This window comes from Strix uralensis, chromosome Z (assembly GCF_047716275.1).
Source record: "Strix uralensis isolate ZFMK-TIS-50842 chromosome Z, bStrUra1, whole genome shotgun sequence".
Taxonomy (NCBI): Eukaryota; Metazoa; Chordata; class Aves; order Strigiformes; family Strigidae; genus Strix; species Strix uralensis.
Genome location: NC_134012.1, coordinates 16,559,110 through 16,578,051, shown reverse-complemented (window position 1 = coordinate 16,578,051; position 18,942 = coordinate 16,559,110). Strand labels below are relative to the sequence as shown.

At 43.2% G+C, this 18,942-nt stretch overlaps 1 protein-coding gene across 1 annotated transcript; it reads left to right on the top strand.

The window, feature by feature from the left end:
* Nucleotides 1-1,659: 1,659 nt before the first annotated feature.
* LOC141938219 (RNA polymerase II elongation factor ELL2-like) lies at nt 1,660-17,105 on the top strand. Its single transcript, XM_074856887.1, has 10 exons — nt 1,660-1,712; nt 1,896-2,059; nt 4,711-4,970; nt 8,032-8,156; nt 8,300-8,387; nt 9,405-9,963; nt 12,261-12,327; nt 15,730-15,901; nt 16,812-16,856; nt 16,995-17,105. Exons 1-10 carry the CDS (start codon nt 1,660-1,662, stop codon nt 17,103-17,105), a joined length of 1,644 nt encoding a protein of 547 aa, XP_074712988.1.
* The last annotated feature ends 1,837 nt before the right edge of the window (nt 17,106-18,942 follow it).

Below are 18,942 nucleotides of genomic sequence, written 5' to 3'. Positions count from 1 at the left end.
GCGAATGAGCTGATTTAATAGCTCTTTGCCTAACAGGAGATCTCTCACCATACCCATCCTCCTCTTTGTCCCCTTGCGCTAGGTCTCTTCTACTACAATACAACCTTTCAGTGAACTCATGTAACTGATGGGATTGGCAAAAAGCCGGATGGTTTAGTGGCAGACCTGGGCAAGCCTGGGGCAGTGTGGGCTTTTGGTTTTTTTGTGTTTTTTTTTTTTTTTTTTGTTAAACTGTATCTGAAAGGGGCCAGACAGCTGCCACAGCTGGCAGAAAGCAAGCGGCAGGAGTGCATGCCAGGGCTGAGAGGTCCTGCCTCCGCTCGTGGCTTGCCCCTCCCCAGCATCTCTGATGACACTCTCTCCTTTAGGAAGGAGCACCTTCAGTTAAACAAAACTGTGTTTTTTAAGTAAGATTAAATTCAAGCTGCTTTAGCTCTGAATAATTCCAGATAGCAGTCTAGGTAGTTTTAATGTGGTTTTACTAATCTTCTTCAAAATCTAATTCAGACTAGCTTTCGTGAGGTCCTTTGTAGCCAGCTCTCAGTTTGTGCAAAGTGCCTGCAAAGTTAATGCAAGACTTGTGTGGTGTTACACACAGAGTCATTTAAAAGAAAATAAAACCAGAAAGGACCTCTGCAGGGTGTCTAGTCTAATTTTGTGCTCCAGTCAGGTCTGGCTTCAAGACTGTCTTGGATTTTGAAAACGCCCAGCCTGAGGAGAGGGGATTACACATCATCTCAGTCAGTGCTCGACTGTTCCTGTGGTGAAAGGAAACAGGCAACGGATAAAAGCTGTGCTTTAGATGGCAAGAAGGACCTTTATTTCTGTTGCAAATGCAGGGATTTCGGAACAAGGGATCAATACCTAGCCCTAGGCTATGGACAAAACTGTAGCTGGATCATCTTGAAATGTTGGTCAGGGCCTTGGTCCAGCTTTGACTTTCAGAAATGACGTGGTAAATTGAGACATGAGATTCTTGACCCTTCTTGGAGGCTTGATGGGGAGTTTGAGGGTGGCTAAAGTGTTTTTGGGTGAGCTAAAGCCAGTATCCTCTCTCTGTTCAGAGCCATTGCAATGGCAGGTGCCACACAGTGTACTCGTTAAGAGCAGTGACAGTTAGGCCAGTTTAAACAAAGCCGCTGTTAGTCAGTCGAGGTGCCCTCCTGGCCGGACGCAGCGCACTGCGGGTGCGCGTGTGGGCTGAGCATGGAGGGCTGGGCTCCTCCGGAATGGCTGCCTGAAGCCCCAAGCCCACCCTGACGTTATCGGGGAGAGGTCACCGTCCTTCCCCTCACTCAGCGTTTGCTCTGAGTGCCTCTTCTCCAACACGAATCCTCACAGAAGCGGGCGGGTGGACCCCACGCACTCCTCAGCGCTGCCAGAGGCACAGAGCGGGTGATGACGCGGGTGGACATCTTTGGAAGCAAGATGAGGGGAGACCAGGGCGCGGGCCGCGCGCGGGTCTCTAGGGGAGGCTGGCTTGGCCTCCCCGGGCCTCGCAGTGCCCAGGGCCACCACTGGCCACCTCAGGTGGAGGGGAGGAGAGATGTGCCCATCTGAGAGCCGGGCGGCTGGTGGAAGGCCTCTGGGGCGGGGCCTACGTGACGTCACAGGGCCGCTGTAACTGCCCGAGTTGTCCTGGCAACAGTCATTGCAACAATGAGCCACCAACGCTGCGGGCAGCCTGCCTCTCAAGCACAGTACACCGACAGGTAAAACTGATACCATTTGGACATGCAGAGACAATTTGGAATAGGTTTACGCCCTAGCTAGCTGTCAGGACTGGAAAAAAGATTTTTCTTCACCTGTTAAGACAGGTTTAAAAGTTCCTGATACAACCATGCTTCTAAACGTGAACTAGCGCTTGGGCTCAACCTTTTCCAATGTTTTTATAGTTCTGGAGCCTCTCAACTCAGTTGCCTGGGACTCATGCAGAACAAAATTACAGTACGTGCCACAAGTGATTCCTATCCGACGACCAAAGCGTGCATGACCCAGCCAGAAGAGGAGTTGCGCAATGGAAGTGCAAAGGTTATTAAACCTGATGGACCATTTTTAGGTATGGCGGTGTTTCACTTTTTACTAGATGCCTGTATGTTTTTAAACTCAGTAATTCATTTTTTCAGGATTCTTGGGAAAGTCGGTGTGTTCAGAGATCTCTGATGTAGGTAGCTTGCCCTCATGTTACAGTCTGCTCGTGCTGCATTCAGACATTAGCCCTTTTTTTCCCCCGAGAAAGCCTGCCAGTCGTTCCTCGTTCCCATATTGCTTGACTGGTTGAAATTTTGACCACTGAGGTGAGGGATTTTACCACCCCATGCCCTGAAATTCTCTGGTTCAGTACCTAACAGTTTGGTTTTGTGACAGCACTTTTGAGGACCTAAATACTGTGCTAAGTCATTAGCCTGAATTTGGAATCTAAAAAAATTCACATTGAGGAAGTCTCATATACAAATTCATAGGCTTTATAGGAAAAACTTTGCTTTCCACACTTGCTAATGCTGATTAAATTTTATTTATGTCTTGGCCATCAGTAAGCAACTGCTACCACAAGACCATGGTTGGTTTTCAAAAAAAAAAAAAACCTTAAATTAAGGCAATGCTGGCATGGGAACGTGGATTTCATCATTTTCCACAAAACAGAAAGCATTTAGGTGGTATTGTTTGTTATTAAACTGTTCTGAGTACCGTTTTCCTGAGGAGCCTGGAGCTGGCTGCAGAGAGGTGCAAGGTGAGCATCCCCTTTCTAGGCACTCAGTGGTACGGGCAGCGGCGGTCCTGCCCGCAGCAGCGAGCTGAACCAGGTACATCCATCTTCATTACGTAAAACAGGCTCTCACTTGGCTGCGGCCGCAGTCGTCCGCCAGCACGGACATCCCTGACAGCGATGGTACAACGCTTGCTCTGCCTCAGCAGGGCATTTGAAGCCAGCTTTGTCACAGCTTTTTGGAGATACAACACTAAGTGTGTGTGGTCTTGACACTAAGGCAGCTCAGCACGGGTTGATACAGGGACATGGAGTGGGGACTGCTTCCCCTGTATTGTCTAAACTGCTCTTTAACGGCAGCGTGAGAGGAGCCACTTTCATGTATTTCAAAACTTCTCCTTGGGGAAGTTCTATTTTACATGTGAATGATCTGTGTGATTCCTGCTGGTGGTTTAAATAGATCTTAAGCGAATATTTAACATTAAATAAATGGGGTCTGAAGATTGACAGTAGGACAGTTAGGATATTTGGGGGCACTTTTGTTTCAGACTGGCATTGAGGAGGCTCAGGTAGGACAGGTCTTGTTGCTGGTAGGTCACGGGGGTGACTCTGCAGCGTGCTTCGTGCAGTACAAATCAGGAACTGCGGTTGTTAATCATGTTAATGCTTGGTTATGTTCTCCGTTATTCTTTTTAAGGGATTCAGAGACATGACTTTAGGAGGTGTTTTGTTTGAATGCTGGTTACACCATCAGCTGTGCCGGGGGGGTGTGTGTGTGTGTGTGTGTGTGTATCTACACAGAAATGAACTTGTCCTGATGATTGTAATGCATTCAATTTAAAACTGCTAAGTTCACACTGTTCAAAAAATGGAACTGTGTGCATTTGCATGATGAGGTTTCCTCTTGAAAACCAGAAGGGCAAAGTCCAGGGAACATGCAGGGTGCCAAGGTTATAAAGGTTTGGCCTCCACTGCAAAAGGGAAACAAATTCCTGCTACTCCTGAGGACAAGCAGTACCTAAGCACAGCTCAGTCTCTGTGTGTCTGATGGAGAGAGCAAGCTCCAGATTTTCTCACCAATACTCATTAAGTCTCCCTCATGTACCAAACGTGAGCTGTTGGTTTCAAAAAAATAGCTGGTTTGTGTCACATCCTCTGTTGGATTGCAAACAGGTTTTACTACAATGATTTTCTGTAACATTCTGATAATTTTCTCTTTTTTTTTTTTTTTTTTTTTTTTTTTTTCCCCCTGCCTGATAGCAGAGCAAGGAGCTCAGGTCTTTTTCTGGAAAACTGAGATTCAGCTCGGGTAGTGTTGTTTTTAAATTCTGGATGCGTTGCTTGCGCACACTTGCATTGTTCCTCCAGTTGAGAAACGCATCTTTTTATAGAGTTTGATCCAAAATGCTGTGCAGGCCATGTTTTAAAACTTCTCCGGCCTTGATCCCAAGAACTGTTAAATTTTGGGTGGACTGTTGCTGACAAACCTGGGGTTATTTAACAAGAGGGGAACATTTCAGCTTAAAATGTGGTGTAAGTTATGGTAGCTCAAAAGTGATCAACACCAAGTGTTGGTAGTTTCTTTAAGCAGTGATGTGATTAATTGTGTAGACTTGTTCTCCCTAGGCATTAACGGGGGATCCTTTAGTTATATGGAAGACCTTTGCATCACACTTGGGAGCACTCTCCTGAAAAAAATGCCCGATTTTGAGTATTCAGTGCTTGAGCTTATAAACTGGAAAAATAATAAAAGCACCATGTATATAAATAATCAGTAAAGCCTTCCTACCGGTATCACTCCCCAGTTGTTTTAATACTGAATATTTCTTTGTTAATGCCTAGCTCGATGCAGCTTTGCTACCTGTATTCTTATAGATCTTGAAATGCTAACTTAAGTCATTTTTAGAGTTTATCTGGCTCGGTAAAGTCTTTAAAACAACTTTCTTGTCTTCTGCCAATCTCCCACATCATTCTCTCTTTTTTTCTTTTTACCCTTATTTCAGGAAGAAAAGCACAGGTCAGAAAAGCACCACAAAAAATTCCAGATCCTGTGCCTGTGAGGAAGAGATCAACGCCCATGAACCCTGCAAACATAACAGGGAGGACTTGCACACAGAATGTGGTTTGTCGGCGGCCGTACAGGGATAGGGTGATTCATTTGTTGGCACTGAAGAATTACAAGAAACCAGAGTTACTCACTCGCTTGCGGAAAGATGGTGTCCACCAAAAGGACAAGAATTGCCTTGGAATGATCCTTCATCAGGTGAGATCATAGAGTTTGTGCCAGAAATTCTTCCTTCCTGCTATTCTTTTCAAAATAATTTTGAGCTGTGTCACTTCAGTGTTTAAATCAGAAAATAGTAAGCAACTTAATGCTTCTTGTTTAAGTTTTTCAATAAACTTCATGCAGATGCCCCAAACTGCAAGTCAGTGTGAGGAAAGGAAAGACAGATGAAAAAATTCTTGGCGAGTGGTTTTGTTTTGCTAGAATGCCAGGCAATATTAACTATTTCTAGCTTTGTTTCTCCTAATGTCTTATTTTTTCCCCTCTCTCTTTTACTTGGACTGCTTAGTTGAGAGAAGTTGACTGTGCGTTCTCTCAATTGTGTGAAATAGTTTGTCATAGTACTTCATGTTTTTTGTGACGAGTTTATGTGAAGAGAAATTTGGTAACTGCAATCGCATAGGTTAGTCCTTCGTTTGAACGTGGCTGGTGGCCTGTAAGTGGCACTTGACTTCCCTTGGGATCTGTCGGAATTGCAACCAAGGGAAGGGTGTTCCAGCGAAATCGTAAATGCTAAAGGTGGTGGTCCGATTTTGAGCATATTATTTCTTTGCTATCATGTGGACTGTGTCTTTACCTTCCTTGAAACTTTTTTTTATTCAGTAGCTTTTCCAGTGCTCCTTTAAGTTCCACCTGTATTTCTTTATCACATCCCTCAAAATTACTGGTAAGTCTATAATGTTGTATAGGTGAAACTTTTAAGCTGCGTGTTCAAGAGCGTCACTTATTAATTTGCTACAAAAGCAGTTCAGAAAAGGCTTCTTAAAGTACCGTAAGATGCAGTGGCTCCTCCCTTACTTTTCAAATACTCCCTGTACCCATAGACTGTGGCTGAATTAGGCACGTATTGATGTGTGAAGTAGGAATATTTCCTACTTGTCTAGGAAAAAAGTGTTTGGGAACCTCTTGAAGTGAGCAAAATTCAACATTTATACAGCTTTGGTTGATCCTACACTGAATTCTAAAACCTCATTCCTTGAATATGTTAAGTGTTATTGTTTTGTGTTGAAAGAACGTAGAGGGAGCCCAGCCATCATTTAATGCACAAAGGCTCAACTTTATTAGTACTCACACTGCTTTTATATCCACAATAATTAGTTCATACATATTGCAAAAAGCAAGCTCCTTATAGGTTGCTAAGGTTAGATAAATTGGTTGCTAAGGTTAAATACCAATCTCTCCCCTTATGATTTCTGCAAGGCCTTCTACATAGTCCTGCTTCTGTTCTTTGTTCTTCTTTGATACTTTTCGGTATTCTCCCATCACGTCGCCGTTGTCAGCAGTTCCTCGGTGCTGTGCCCTTCCTCACGTAGCCAGTTGTTAGCAAACTGCTCCACAGTTTTGTTTCCCCAGTGCGATGGTAGTTGGTTTTTTTCCACCCCGAAGACAGACACAATTTAATGACAGCCATGTTCTTACCTACAAATTGAAGGAGTCAATCTATATTTTAAGTTGGTTATAAAATTCTAAAAGCTCAGCTCCCTAGAGCGTGAAAGGTGCAAAAACTTCCTCTTGTCCCATTATGCTTGGCAATGTTTAAGGAGACTTTCCTGGAGTCTGTTTCCTGTATGTGGTGTGAACCTCAAGGCACCAGTACCTCAAGGTACTGGTTTGCATCAGAAATGGTCGTGTTAGCAACGCTACACCCTGAAAAGCCTTGCTCATGTTTTTCTGAGCTCTGTAATGAGTTTTTTTTTTTTGTACAAATCTAAAATCAGCAGCCTGAACTTGCTAAGATCTAATATGCACAGATTTGCTTCTCTTAGAATACAGCTTTAGCTGTTTTTAACAAGTGAATTACTGTTTAAGGGTATCTTTGTTACTTTTAATTGTTTTTTTAGATGGGGACAGACAGACATGGACACAGGCATGAATTTGCAGTATTTACCATGTTTTGGAGGAAAAAAAAATAGGCTGAGCTGAAAAGTGGTGGTGGTGTGTTGATGAGTAGTTACTCCACATTTTGTATCAGGCAAAGAGAGATAGTTTTGGGGGTTTTCCCTGAAACTCTGAACAGGTGTCAGGTGATGAAGTCTAAACCAGCACTTTAGGTGTCAATGATCTCAAGGGCTTTTTAGCTCATTTTAACCTTTTGAGTACACTTTGCATTTTTCTTAAGGAAGCTATAAGCCCATTTTATTTTCAAAAGTATAGAGCGAGGCATGCACACAAGCCTCTCGTGACAATACTGAACCCTGCGTCTGCAGAATGAAGAGCACGTCTGGCCTGCACACCTCCCCTTAAACATTTCAGCACTAAAGCATTGTTAGACATGAGTACAGTTACTTTTTTCCCAATTGGTAAAACTTTGATATGGCTTAAAACTAATGGGATAGATGAAGAATTCATCTTTGTACCAGAAGTACTTGTCTAGCGCCAGTTAGGTTATCAGGTACAACTGTTCAGTAGAGAGATACAGTTTCTTGTGGCTCAGGCACTTGAGAAAGAAAAGCAGTTGCGTTTCTCAAGACAAATGATGACATAGTGCGTTCATTAATGTGATGATGGAAAACAGGCGTTGTTCCAAGCACAGTCTGTGCTCTGCCATTGCCGTATAGCTGTGTACAACCAAAGAACAGCAGGTGTCCTCCTGAAGTTGAACCAATCTGAATTTGTATGTGGAGATAGTGTTCTTCAGTTCTTAAAACAAAACAAAACAACAAAAAGCCCCAAACAAAAAAAGGCAAACAAAACCCCCCACAAAACAGGCCTCTCGGCATATTTCATGCAGTGAATATTTAAAGTTTTGGCATAGTTTGCCTTGATTCCCAATGCTGTATTACAGACCCCTGGTGCAGAGAGAGGTTTGCAGCAGTTTGGGATTTTCTTACCTTCAAATTTCTACATCCCAAATTGACCACATTTTTAAAAATTGGTGCTCGTTACATGAGAGCTACTCGGATCTTCACATCTGAAAAACCTGGAAAACTGGTGTGTGATTCTGTTTTCAACTTCTATTTTACTTTGCAGTACGAATCTTATTTCTGTGGTGTGCATTTAGGTATCATGAACATTTATTTTCTTAAATGTCTGCCTATAGGTAGCCAGCCTGAATACAAAGGATAATTCTTACAGTCTGAAGGATCATCTGTTTAAAGACATTCAAAAAGATTGGCCTGGATACAATGAAATCGATAAACAGTCATTGGAGTTAATACTTTCTAGGTAAGTTCAGTCTCCAGGGGAAGGAAAATTGCCATTTAAAAACCTTGTTCTGGGAAATGAATGTCTGTCTTCCCTATAATGAAAGAGCTATGACATAGACATTTTTTTGCCTTGTAACCTGAAATGTTGGGTCATGCTTACAGAAAATTAAATTCATCTGAGGATGCCCCCAGCACCAGTCATTCGGGATCTCCTGTAACTCCCAGTAAAGATGGCCCATCAAATGCTCAGGTATTTTGTACTTTTTTTTATCATTATTTACAGTGTATTAAGATTTATCACACTTTGCACTGATGTAAAAGTTGTGATGTGAAGCACTAATATTGTCTTAAACACATGAAAAACTGAAGCATTTATCTTTAATTGGACGTTTCTTCTTTTGAAAGGTGGTTGCACTGTCAAGGACTGCAAAAAACTTAGTCACGTAGCTTTAAGGGCTGCTATATTTAGTGTTCTGTATTTCAGAATGTTTATTAAAATACTTAAGACAAGATGGGAAGCACAGAAAGCCTTTCACCACTGAGATATTTACATTTACACAGAGGAGGGAGGGCACACCTCTGTGTTTCCCTGACTTTCTTTCAGAGCATGAAATGGTGCAGGTCCCAGGGACCTCTTCCCACCTGCCTCCCTACCCACAGAACCCAGATTTATTCCAGCAGGGTGGCACAGAGCCGCGCCTGGGGCTCCCGGCCCAAGCTGCCGCTTGTACATCGACGTGAGCAGCGTGCGCTTGCTAGAGGAGAGGATGTGAACCAGCTGGAGAGCAGCTGGGACAACAGCTGCAGCAAAACTGGGGGGTTTACCCGTTCTTATCGGCTTTGCACATCACGCGCTCTGAGAAGCATGCCGCTGCGTGCTTCTCGGGGCCGCTTTAGTAAATCGCGTGGCTGTGTGCCAGCAAAAGCTGACTCTTCACCTGGTGTGTCCGAACGGAAATCGGTGCCTAAACGGTACCAACCTGACCTCCTCGTTTTGGGGAAGCCTTTGCTAGAGCTGCTGAAGAGAGTGTCTTTCTCCCAAAGCCTTTTAGCTGTAGGTTTGAAGAACGACTTGTTAATCATAAAATTAGAAACCAAGGATGAAAGAAACCATGTATTTAGCTGCAGTACTTCCTCGTTTGACAGCTAGTTTTGGAGAAGAAAGATGTGTTTTCAACAATTGCCAGTTCAGAACTGTTCCTTTTCCAGAACGGGAGCAAAACTTAGTTCTGCTGGTTTTTACGGGTTTTTTTCTTTATTATCACAGAAAAGGGTCTTGAATTCCTCTTCCGTCGGTCCTCTGAACAAAAAGAAGAGGATCTCTCGCCTGGGCAGTGGAATCCCGTCCCCGCTCAGAGACCGCTTGTCTGCCTTCAGGGAGAAAGCCGCTGCCGCCCCTCTGCCGTCTCCCCGCCCCACGGCCACCTCCATTCCCGCTCCTCACCCGCTGCCTGGGACGCGCCTTCACGCTTCCAACCTGCCAAAAACTGCCAGCTCCACCTCCCCCAGCACCCCTGAGGGGCAGGGGACACAAAACCTGCCCATGGACAGCTTCAGTCCTAATAGCACTAAGGCCTGTGAGGACCAGCAACAAAAATATACCTCTTGGAGTTCTTTGGGGATCCCAGAGCCTGCCGGGGTGCAGGTGAAGCCTCCTAAGTCCACAGGCAAGAAGCTGCACCAACTGCCCGAGAAGCTAAAAGAGCGTAAGGAGAAGGATGAAGGCAAAATGCAGCACACTGTGAGTGTGAGCATGGAGGAGAAAAACCTCAGAAAAGAAGAAACTGCCAAGCTGAGTACATCCTCCTGTTTGGATTCGGGTGAAGGTATTAATACGCTGCTTTTCCTAACTCCTGTATGGGTAACCGTGGTGCAAAGAGACCTGTAAAACGAGGGACTGGAAACCCAAATGGTCTATTTTTTCACTTGGCTTTGCCATTATCCCTGCTTTATGGTCATGAAGAATCCATATTGTTTTTCCGCTGTTGTATTACCTTGTAAATGTTAGTTTAAAGAGAACAACAACAAAAAGCAGAAGCTGTTCTGCTGGAAGCTTATCTAGAATTTGGTTCATTTTTAAGAATTCTCCCTCTGTAGTACAAAAATCGTTAGAAAGAAACCTGAAATGGATTGCTGTAGGGCAGAAACTGGTTAAAAGGAAGAGCTAGGAACTAGAAAAACACAAGGAATGGAGTTTTTTTTCCTTAATTTCCAGTAAACTGACAGTTCACTGAACTTACTCTGCTTCTTCCACGAGCCAGTTTTAAGGTCTGCGAGCTGCAGATAAAACCTGTCACAGGTTTATGGCATGCTAGCTTACTGAAACACATAGATCAGACTTAAATGTATTTCATGGCGTATCACAATGCAAGGTTCATCAGCCTCTGCCTTTTCATGGAGAGCCTAAAACCTGCACAAACTGGCATGAGGTTTGCTGGAGTTTTGGTTTGAACTGTGCTGTGAGCTCCTCTCTATCTGCAGAATTTATTACTTCCAAAGATGTAGAAACGGTGTGCACTGAAAATGGTAGTGAAAAGATAAACAGCAGCCCTCGGAGAATACTTGACTTCTTGACGCACACACACACAGAGTAGGGCAGAGTTCAGTTCCTTTGTTAAGTCTGTGTGTTGTCTAATTTCAGAGGTTTGACGTGCAAATGAGAAGTCAGGTTTAGCCCTTTCCTATCACAGCCCAGAGGCGTGTTTGGACTAGGCAGGGTGCCTCTCTGAAGTGCTGTTGTGCTTGTCGACAAGGGTGCTTTGAGATGCTCTTTTCACTTTTACCCTGGACATACTACACAGTGCCCACGTGGCTTGGGATTTCTTTGCAAATATTTGTGCTTTCAGATATTTATGAATTTATATACAGGTGAGGGTCTTCCTGTGGATGCCAGTAACGAAATTCTGAACAGCTAGGGAAGGAAAAATCTGCACTGCATTTCAAGTTGGTGCTTACACTGAGCCATGTCAACAAACACACCTGAATTTTTGGAAATGAAGCGCTCGCAGTGAAACTGTTCACCTAAGTTGCATTGTACATGCCGCGACCGTTAATATTACTGTTTGCATTTCTCTCAAATGTTGTTCCCATTTTTACACCACTTTTTCTACTCCTGCTGTACTGCGTAATAATTTTAATACTAAAAGTAAAAGAATAGAGTAGAACATCACATGATAGTTCTTTTTCCCCCATGACCTAAAGCTCGGAGAGCTTAGAGATTGCAAGAACAGTTGAGCTTTAGCAGAAATACTGTGTTTAAGCAGTGGCAGTGGAAGAAAACAAAGAATATGTAGGACTGTGTGTTTTTTAACTGCAAGACCCCAGATGAAAAGCAGAGAGAGATTACCAAGATCTTGAGTGTTCCTCCGTGTTCCAGCTAACTTTTCCTTATGGCCGCTATTTTTCTTATTTACCAAAAAGTCAGGAGGCTCCTGAAATATTCCTTTAAAAAGAGGGACTAGAGATTAAGTGTACTGTGCTCTCATAATGCCATTTAAAAGAGCAAAAGAGCAATTTACAAGTGCAAATAACTTTCAAACCCAGTTTTGCCACGTTAATGAGGAGCAAGCCTTTGTTGCAGGTCATTGAAGCCTGAATGCCAGGAACCTATATACAATGCTCCTGACTTTCCTGCTGAAATTAAATCTGACCTTGGATACCTGTAATTGGCAGGGAAGGAGGGATAAAAACATGGCATGAAAAGAACTTCAGCTTTCTGCTCTATTTCTTGCTGGAACCTGGACGTTGAGATACATCTATATCTACATAGATACAGATACATCTCAAGCTGTTGTCTTTTGTGCAGCCACATCTGTTGCTGCATAATTTGAATGGCTGTGCAGACGCCACATCGTGTCTTCAAATAAGAAAAGCTGACCTTGGGTTAATACTGCGGTAGCGCAGAACCTGTAGAATAAAGTAGCCGTGCCCTCTTTCTAAAGCCTGGTACTGCCTACTATGGAGAAGGGCATGTGAGCCCTATTATTAACTTACAGAGCTTATTCCAAGTAATTTACTCTGAGAATAAAACTCTAAAGGCTTTTTTCAAGCCCATTAAGCTGGTATTGTTTGGCTATATTAAAAATCTGTTTACCGCAAGTGTCAAAATTCTGCTTTTCTGTAGGAGTTGAAGAAACTTGCACTGCCTCCACAGGTTCTCCTTCAGCAAGCCAACCACCAGACTACTTCACGTGAGTAAAATAACAATTAACTTTCTTGCCACTCATTGAAGCAGATGAAAAATCACCTATAAAAACTCTCGTTTAGCTACAAAATTGAGAATTGACCAAAATGTAGTTTTAGAATAATGACAAGTTCCTTCAAGTCACCCAGCTGCCTCATTCAACTACCTGCAAGTTTTAAACTCTGAGGGTGTCCCTTAATTATTGCGGTGCGAAAAGAAGCCATAAAAAGTAATTTTAATACCCTTTAGAAGAAGACGTAAAACATTTAATTTCATTCTTCTTCAAGAACACCATAAGAAAGGAACACGAACCTGCGCTGTTTTCTTTTTAGAGGCAAGGCAAAACAGGAGGAAAGCTGAATGCTAGAATACATAAATTCGAACACCTTTCCTGCACTTTCACTGCTTAGTGCATTCTAAGGTGGAAAGTGGGGAGGGAAGGTAGCAGACTTTAAAGTCCAGAGTTACAAAGCCTATATGTGAGCTAACAGGAGTTAACCGTCAAAGTTATTTCTAAAGCTTTGATGTAAAATGGTCACTGGCTAACTTGAAGCTGCAGCAAAATATCCAATTTCACCGCAGAATTGCAGACCAAAGAGCTAGAGAAAACAGAAGAACCTCAGTTCAGATTTTAACTTTTACCTGCTTAATTTTGACTACAAAGCAAGATAAAAATACATTAAACTTGCATGTGAAAGGTAACATACCTACAGTGACTGCCATGTTGCAGTCTGTAAAACTACAGAAGGAGTTTACTTTTGGTGAGTTTACTTTTGGCTCCTGAACAAGTTGTCAAACATCAGATTGACATTTCCAAAAAGCTGAGATTTACCTGCTCTATAAAAAAGCTTTTCATCCGTGACAAGTGTTGAAGAACTTGCTTCAAAATGAAATACCTCTAACACCAGAATCATGTGGTTGCCTAAATAGTTTTTGACAGTATCAAAACTTTCCTAGGAGGAGGATTTGTCTTTACCGTTGCAAAACAGGGAAATAGCTTCTGCAAATGCCCAGTGTCTGGGCTTCTCCCCCACTGTTTTACTGGTGGCCTTTTTTTAAAAATGTGAAAGTTGAAGGAGGCCGCACTGGAATAATTGTGGAATAACGTGGTCAGCGCCACCTGAATTTCTAATAAAATGGGCTTTTTGGGGGGAGGATGGGCACAGTGGGGAGCAGTCTAAAGCTCTTTCCTCGGTTGGAAGGATGAGTTTGAGAAGGTTTTGAGGGGCCTTCGGTGCTCAGAGTTGGAACGAGCACCCCGACAGGTAAAGCCAGGACGAGCCCGACACTTCCTAGCAGCGCAATTGCCCAGCGTCAGCCGCAGCAGCGGCGCTGAGCCCATGGTCGTGTCTGCGGTGCAGGAGAGGAGGGAGAAGTGTGTTAAAACGCTGCGAATTGCCAAGTTCAGCAGCTTCTGTCAGAGGAGTAACATCAGCAAGGGAGGTCAGGCCTCCGCCTAGCGCTTGAACTTCGGAGCATCTTCTGCCTGTGCTGAAGCAGACGGCATGGCAGCGCTGTGCGTCTCACTTACTCTATTAAGTGATGCTCCACGGAAAGACTGAAATAAGTCTGGCCCTGCAGGGAAGCAGTTTAGTGCTTCACGTGTTAGGCTGAGAACTCAAACCGATGTTTAATTCTTGGCCTCTGCTGCGTGCCAATGAAGCGATCCAGCTCCCCGCTGTCTGCTTCCCAGTCAGCTGAGGGCAGGGATGCTGAGGAGGAAGGTTATTTGATGTAATCTAGTATTAAAGTCGGATGCCAATAGCTACTGTTAAAAGTTTAAAAAAAAACCCAACACAAAACGACCACCAACAAAAGAACAACCAACCAACCAACCAAAACCCCAAAACCCCAAAGAAACCTTCATGCAAGGTTTCATGAAGTTGGTTTAGTTCTGACTGGGATTAAAAACCTTAACGAAGACTTCCCTGTGAAAGGAGCAACATCTGGAGCAATCTCACAGATAATCTACTGGCCACAGTGTCCTGGAAAAAAATTAGGGTGTGCTGTTTCAGACTGATCACTACAGAAAGATTGAAACCTGAGAGCACCTACAATCTGATCCAGTTTAAAGGACTTTGGTAGTTTATTTCAATTTCTCTTCCTGTCTAAGTGCTCTATAATTCATGAGTATAATCACAGCTTTAGCATAAAGATACTTTCCATCTTAGTCTAAAGAAAGATGATGAGAGTAAAGGAACTCAAGCTTTTTAGGCAAAGCTTAAGGAAGAGCTAGACAAACCAAACAGATTCACCTTTCTCCCCACTTCTATCCTCATTTCTTCCCTCTGCACACGCCCACATTGCGAGTGCTCTGCTGGGCTCTAGTCCTGTGCTCAACTCCTGCTGTGGGATGTAACTGTGCACGAGCTTCACAGGTCCTTCCCAAAATGCTGGGGGGCACCTGTAGTTTTTCTTTTAAAAACCATCCAGCACTCTAACCAGGTGCCTCTGGCCTGGGACATCACCGAGCAAAGTTGTCATCTGCATTGGTGCAGACTTTCAACTTGTTAAAGTTTTACTGCTCGTTAAAATTAATCTAAAGGTGGTTTGAAGGATTTGTCCCCGTGTGGAGGTGCCTGTGTCACCCAAAGAGAACGGGGCCTTTAGGCTAGGAGGACCAGAAGCACTGGTGTGACAGCGGTGGGAAGTCCTATCTATTACTCGCATTCCCGCTTCATCTTGGATTTGCATAATGACCTTGTTAAACCTGCTCCTGGTGATTTGAGGGAGAGGGGAATGAAGAAAGTTTCAATCGCTTCAGTGGCTTTAAGCATTTAAGGGTTTTTCCCTCCTTAGGAGGTGATGTGATGGGTTTTTTTGTTTGTTTCAGACCTCTCTGCAGTTTGTTTTTGTTGCTGTATTGCAAGTGCCTTAGTTGAATGGACATCAGTGGAACTGGTGTTCCCTAAAATAATAAAACGTTATCATTAACTATGCTTGGCTGTTAGGTTTTTGGCTACATTTGTGCCTATCTGACTGCATCCAACACTGTAAATGTAGTCCCTTCCAAAAATGTAATGGAAATGAATTTTCAAAAGTAAATATAATCTAATTAACTTCTCCCTTCATAGAAAGAGATTATAATCTAGCAGTTTCTCTTCTCTCTCTGAAGCTGATGCATTTATTGATCCTTCTATATTTGAATGATTGCTTATGTTTTCTAAGTATGCTACGCCTTCCTTGTGCACCTTGTGAATGACACTCTAAGAAGTAAAATATTAGCAAACAGCTCTCACAGAAATATGGTAGATTTCTGTAATTACCTAAACACTTTCCCTTGGAGCACGTGTGCTTACTTGTAGAAGCAGTCAGTCATGTAGTTAACTGACTTAAAGCTTGGGTGTCTGTGCTTGATATTCATTATGTCCTTGGTGTGAAATTGCATGTGTGCTTATTTTTGCACCAGAAAATACACAGCCATAGTCTCATACGAGCAACGCCAGCGTTACAAGAATGACTTCTATGCAGAGTATGATGAATACAGGAACTTGTATGCTCAGATGGAGAGGATCAGCCAGCAATTCATGAGTCTTGATGCACAACGGCACATGCTTTCTCCAGGGTCCAAAGAATATAAGGTAAAGAAGGATAAAACTGTGAGGATTGTGTTTCATCTCCCTCTTATCCCTTCCAAAAGCCCACATTTTCAGCACAGGCAGACCTTTCAGTATATATATCTGTTAAATTATATTGACGTGGTTTTAAAACGAACATCTGAGACTGAGTAACCGGCCGCAGGGCTGGAATTGCCAGACTGGCTCATGCTTCGCTGTCGAGGCGTGGGGGTGCTGCGGTGCTGTTACACAGATCGGGGAGAAGATTGGAAGTGCGTGGAAACCAGCAGCTGTAATCCCAAAGCTTTCCTGACCCTCTGTTTCCCATGGTTTTATACCCTTAACTAAACCTGCAGCCACAGGTTACCCATCTTCCTGATGCTAGCTATGATTCTAGCAGAGAAGGGTGTTCAAAAACTGATACTCTGGCCTTCCACGCAGACTTCTCTGATTTGCACATACAAATTCCTCATGTTCAGTACCAGAATTCTTTAATTCTGTGTGCACGCTGAGGATTCTTGACTGGCGTTTTTTTTAGTTTTTGGTCAGATTGCAAGTGTATTTGTGAGCAGAAGGAGTATTTTAAAATCCCCGGTACTGCTCAACTAGACAAAGGGAAACCTTTTAGAATGGGCATACATCCTCAGACCCTGTGTGGGCTAGCCCGGATTTTTGAAGCTTGAAAAAACCCTGCAAAAAGTTGTTCAGCCCTCAAACTCCACCTATCTGAGCTGTCTGCAAACAGACAGCAGCGTGAGCGACTTGTCAAAGGGAATCGTCAAACACATGCCCCTTTTGTTGCCTATTTACACGTTTAATTGCAGATTTGGGGTGATGTGGGGGGATGGGAGGTTATTTTTGCATTTTCTGGTAGTAGTGAACTGTTCTTCGTGTTGTCTTCATGTTTGTTTGTCTGTTTGTTTTTTCCTTGAAGATGCTTTGTGAGGAAGTCTTAGAAGAGTACCGAAAGTTAAAAGAGGTATGTGTAACACCAGATTTGTGGGAGGTAGTAATCACTGAGCCTGGCTCAAGGGTATTTTTAAGCAAAGGACATGAAATATTGAACTCTGCAGAAACGTTTTCATGCCATGATTTTCTTTTTATCTTACCTTTACAGTCTAGCCCCAGCTACTTTGAAAAGAAGTGTAGATGCCAGTATCTCCACAGCAAGCTGTCTCACATTAAGAAACTAGTAGGGGAATTTGACGAACAGCAACAAGAGTTCTAGCACTAGCCTCCTGCTTCGACCAGGACACGTGAATGGACAGAAGCTTATGTATTTAAAACTTAAGATTAGTTTCTCTAAGATTCTAAAAGGTAGCATTGAACCTTTTTGTTACAGAAGTTTCCGTATTAGCAGAGTTAACTACTTTTATTGTTGTTGATGTTGCTTACATGTGTATTTAAAGCTGCTTCTTCTGGTCCCTTCTTTTTGTCAAGATTTTTGTTTGTGCATTTAATTAGTTTTAGCAGTAGATAACTGGGGAGCCAGTACCTTTACTATGAAGTTGTGCGCATATTAGGAAAACATTGTAGCAACCTGAAAGGCTGATGGATAGGTGTAAGGCTGTTTTCTGACCTTTCTTGTTAATGCAAACTCTTTGCCTTAAATGGTAGAAGGTTTAGAAATTAGCACAAAACAGAAAAACCACATTGTTTTGGAGGGTTAAAGAGGCACGTAGATGTGCAGTATACAGGGCATTTTGTGACAAAAGAAACTCGCCCCTGCAATTTAACCCCCCCGTTGCAGTGGCTGGTTGCCTTAAGGTGTTTGGTTGTGTATATTTAGTGTAGTTAAATCATGAGCTGCACTGCTTCCCGCTTTGCCGAAGCACCTGGGAAGCACTACGTGGCCTATCGGTGTCTGGAAGCGTGTGCTTGTACCGCGTGTGTGCGAGAATGTGTGGGTGTGAGCGTGTGCGACGGGGAAAAAAACCAAGCTGCTACTCTAAGTAGGCCAAACGCTCAGGTTAAAACAACTGACGAGTGTTGCTGTAGGCTTTTTCCTACAGAATTGCTACTTGTGTTCTGGAAGGTGAGAGCATTTCCATTTCGGTCATTTGTCAGCTTTAATAATACTGGGGAAATTGATACTTTACCAAAATGAAACAGATATATAGTTTGGGGGCAAGATTATGGAGTTAGACATGTAGGTTACCTATTTATATACTACTTAAAGTATTTTTTGAAGAGAGATATGCAAAGAAGCTATTGCCTGCATGAAATAGGTATTTAAAGATTTTTGTCCTGGGTGCCAAGAAGACAACAAAGAGGAGATGTATTTAACTATAAAATGATGTGATCACCAAACAGCACAAGCTTTCATTTCATGAAGATTTTTTGTTTATTTTGATGCAAGCCGTTGCTTACTTTATCAGGTGAAAACGCAGGTTATTTGGTCAAAATTGAGCAAAATCTTTGTGTGTCTTACTGTGTTTGTCTTTTCAACGTATTGCCAATTGAAGAGGGAAGCATTATGTTTACAAATCTGATTTTGGACCTTTTGCCAAAGTTTTGGTAGTATTGCTGATAGACAGAAAAAACTGTTGTATTATCACTGTAAACCAGAAAATGTCTGACTGCCAGAAAACACGCGTTCAGGTAAATGGGAGCGATGGAATTTTTGCCTTAAATTTCTGCGTTCAGAGACGATACATGTTTGTGAAGACGGCATAGCGAGGAAGGCGCATCCCTTTCTGCTGCCTGCCAGCGATAGTGGTGCTACCGACGGGAGACCAGGCTGACTCTGGGTCCCTTGGATTAGCACAGCTGTTTTCCCTCCGCATTTCAAGTGGCGAAATGAAGGGCAGATGTCTTGCTCCCTGTTAAGAACTGAGTTCATCTGGGTTTAACAACTGCATTCGGTCCCCAGCCTGCGCACGCAGGGGCTGTTAATTTCACTGCAGTTCTGCTGCCCGCGCGCTGGGGGCCCAGCTTTCAACCTAGAGACAGAGCTGCTGCTCAGATTAAAACGGTGGGAAGATCCTGATGTTGGGACCCAGTTTGGCAGTTGTTGGCTTTTTACCTAAACTGTGTGCCCGGGTCTGACGTTAACCGCCAGGACG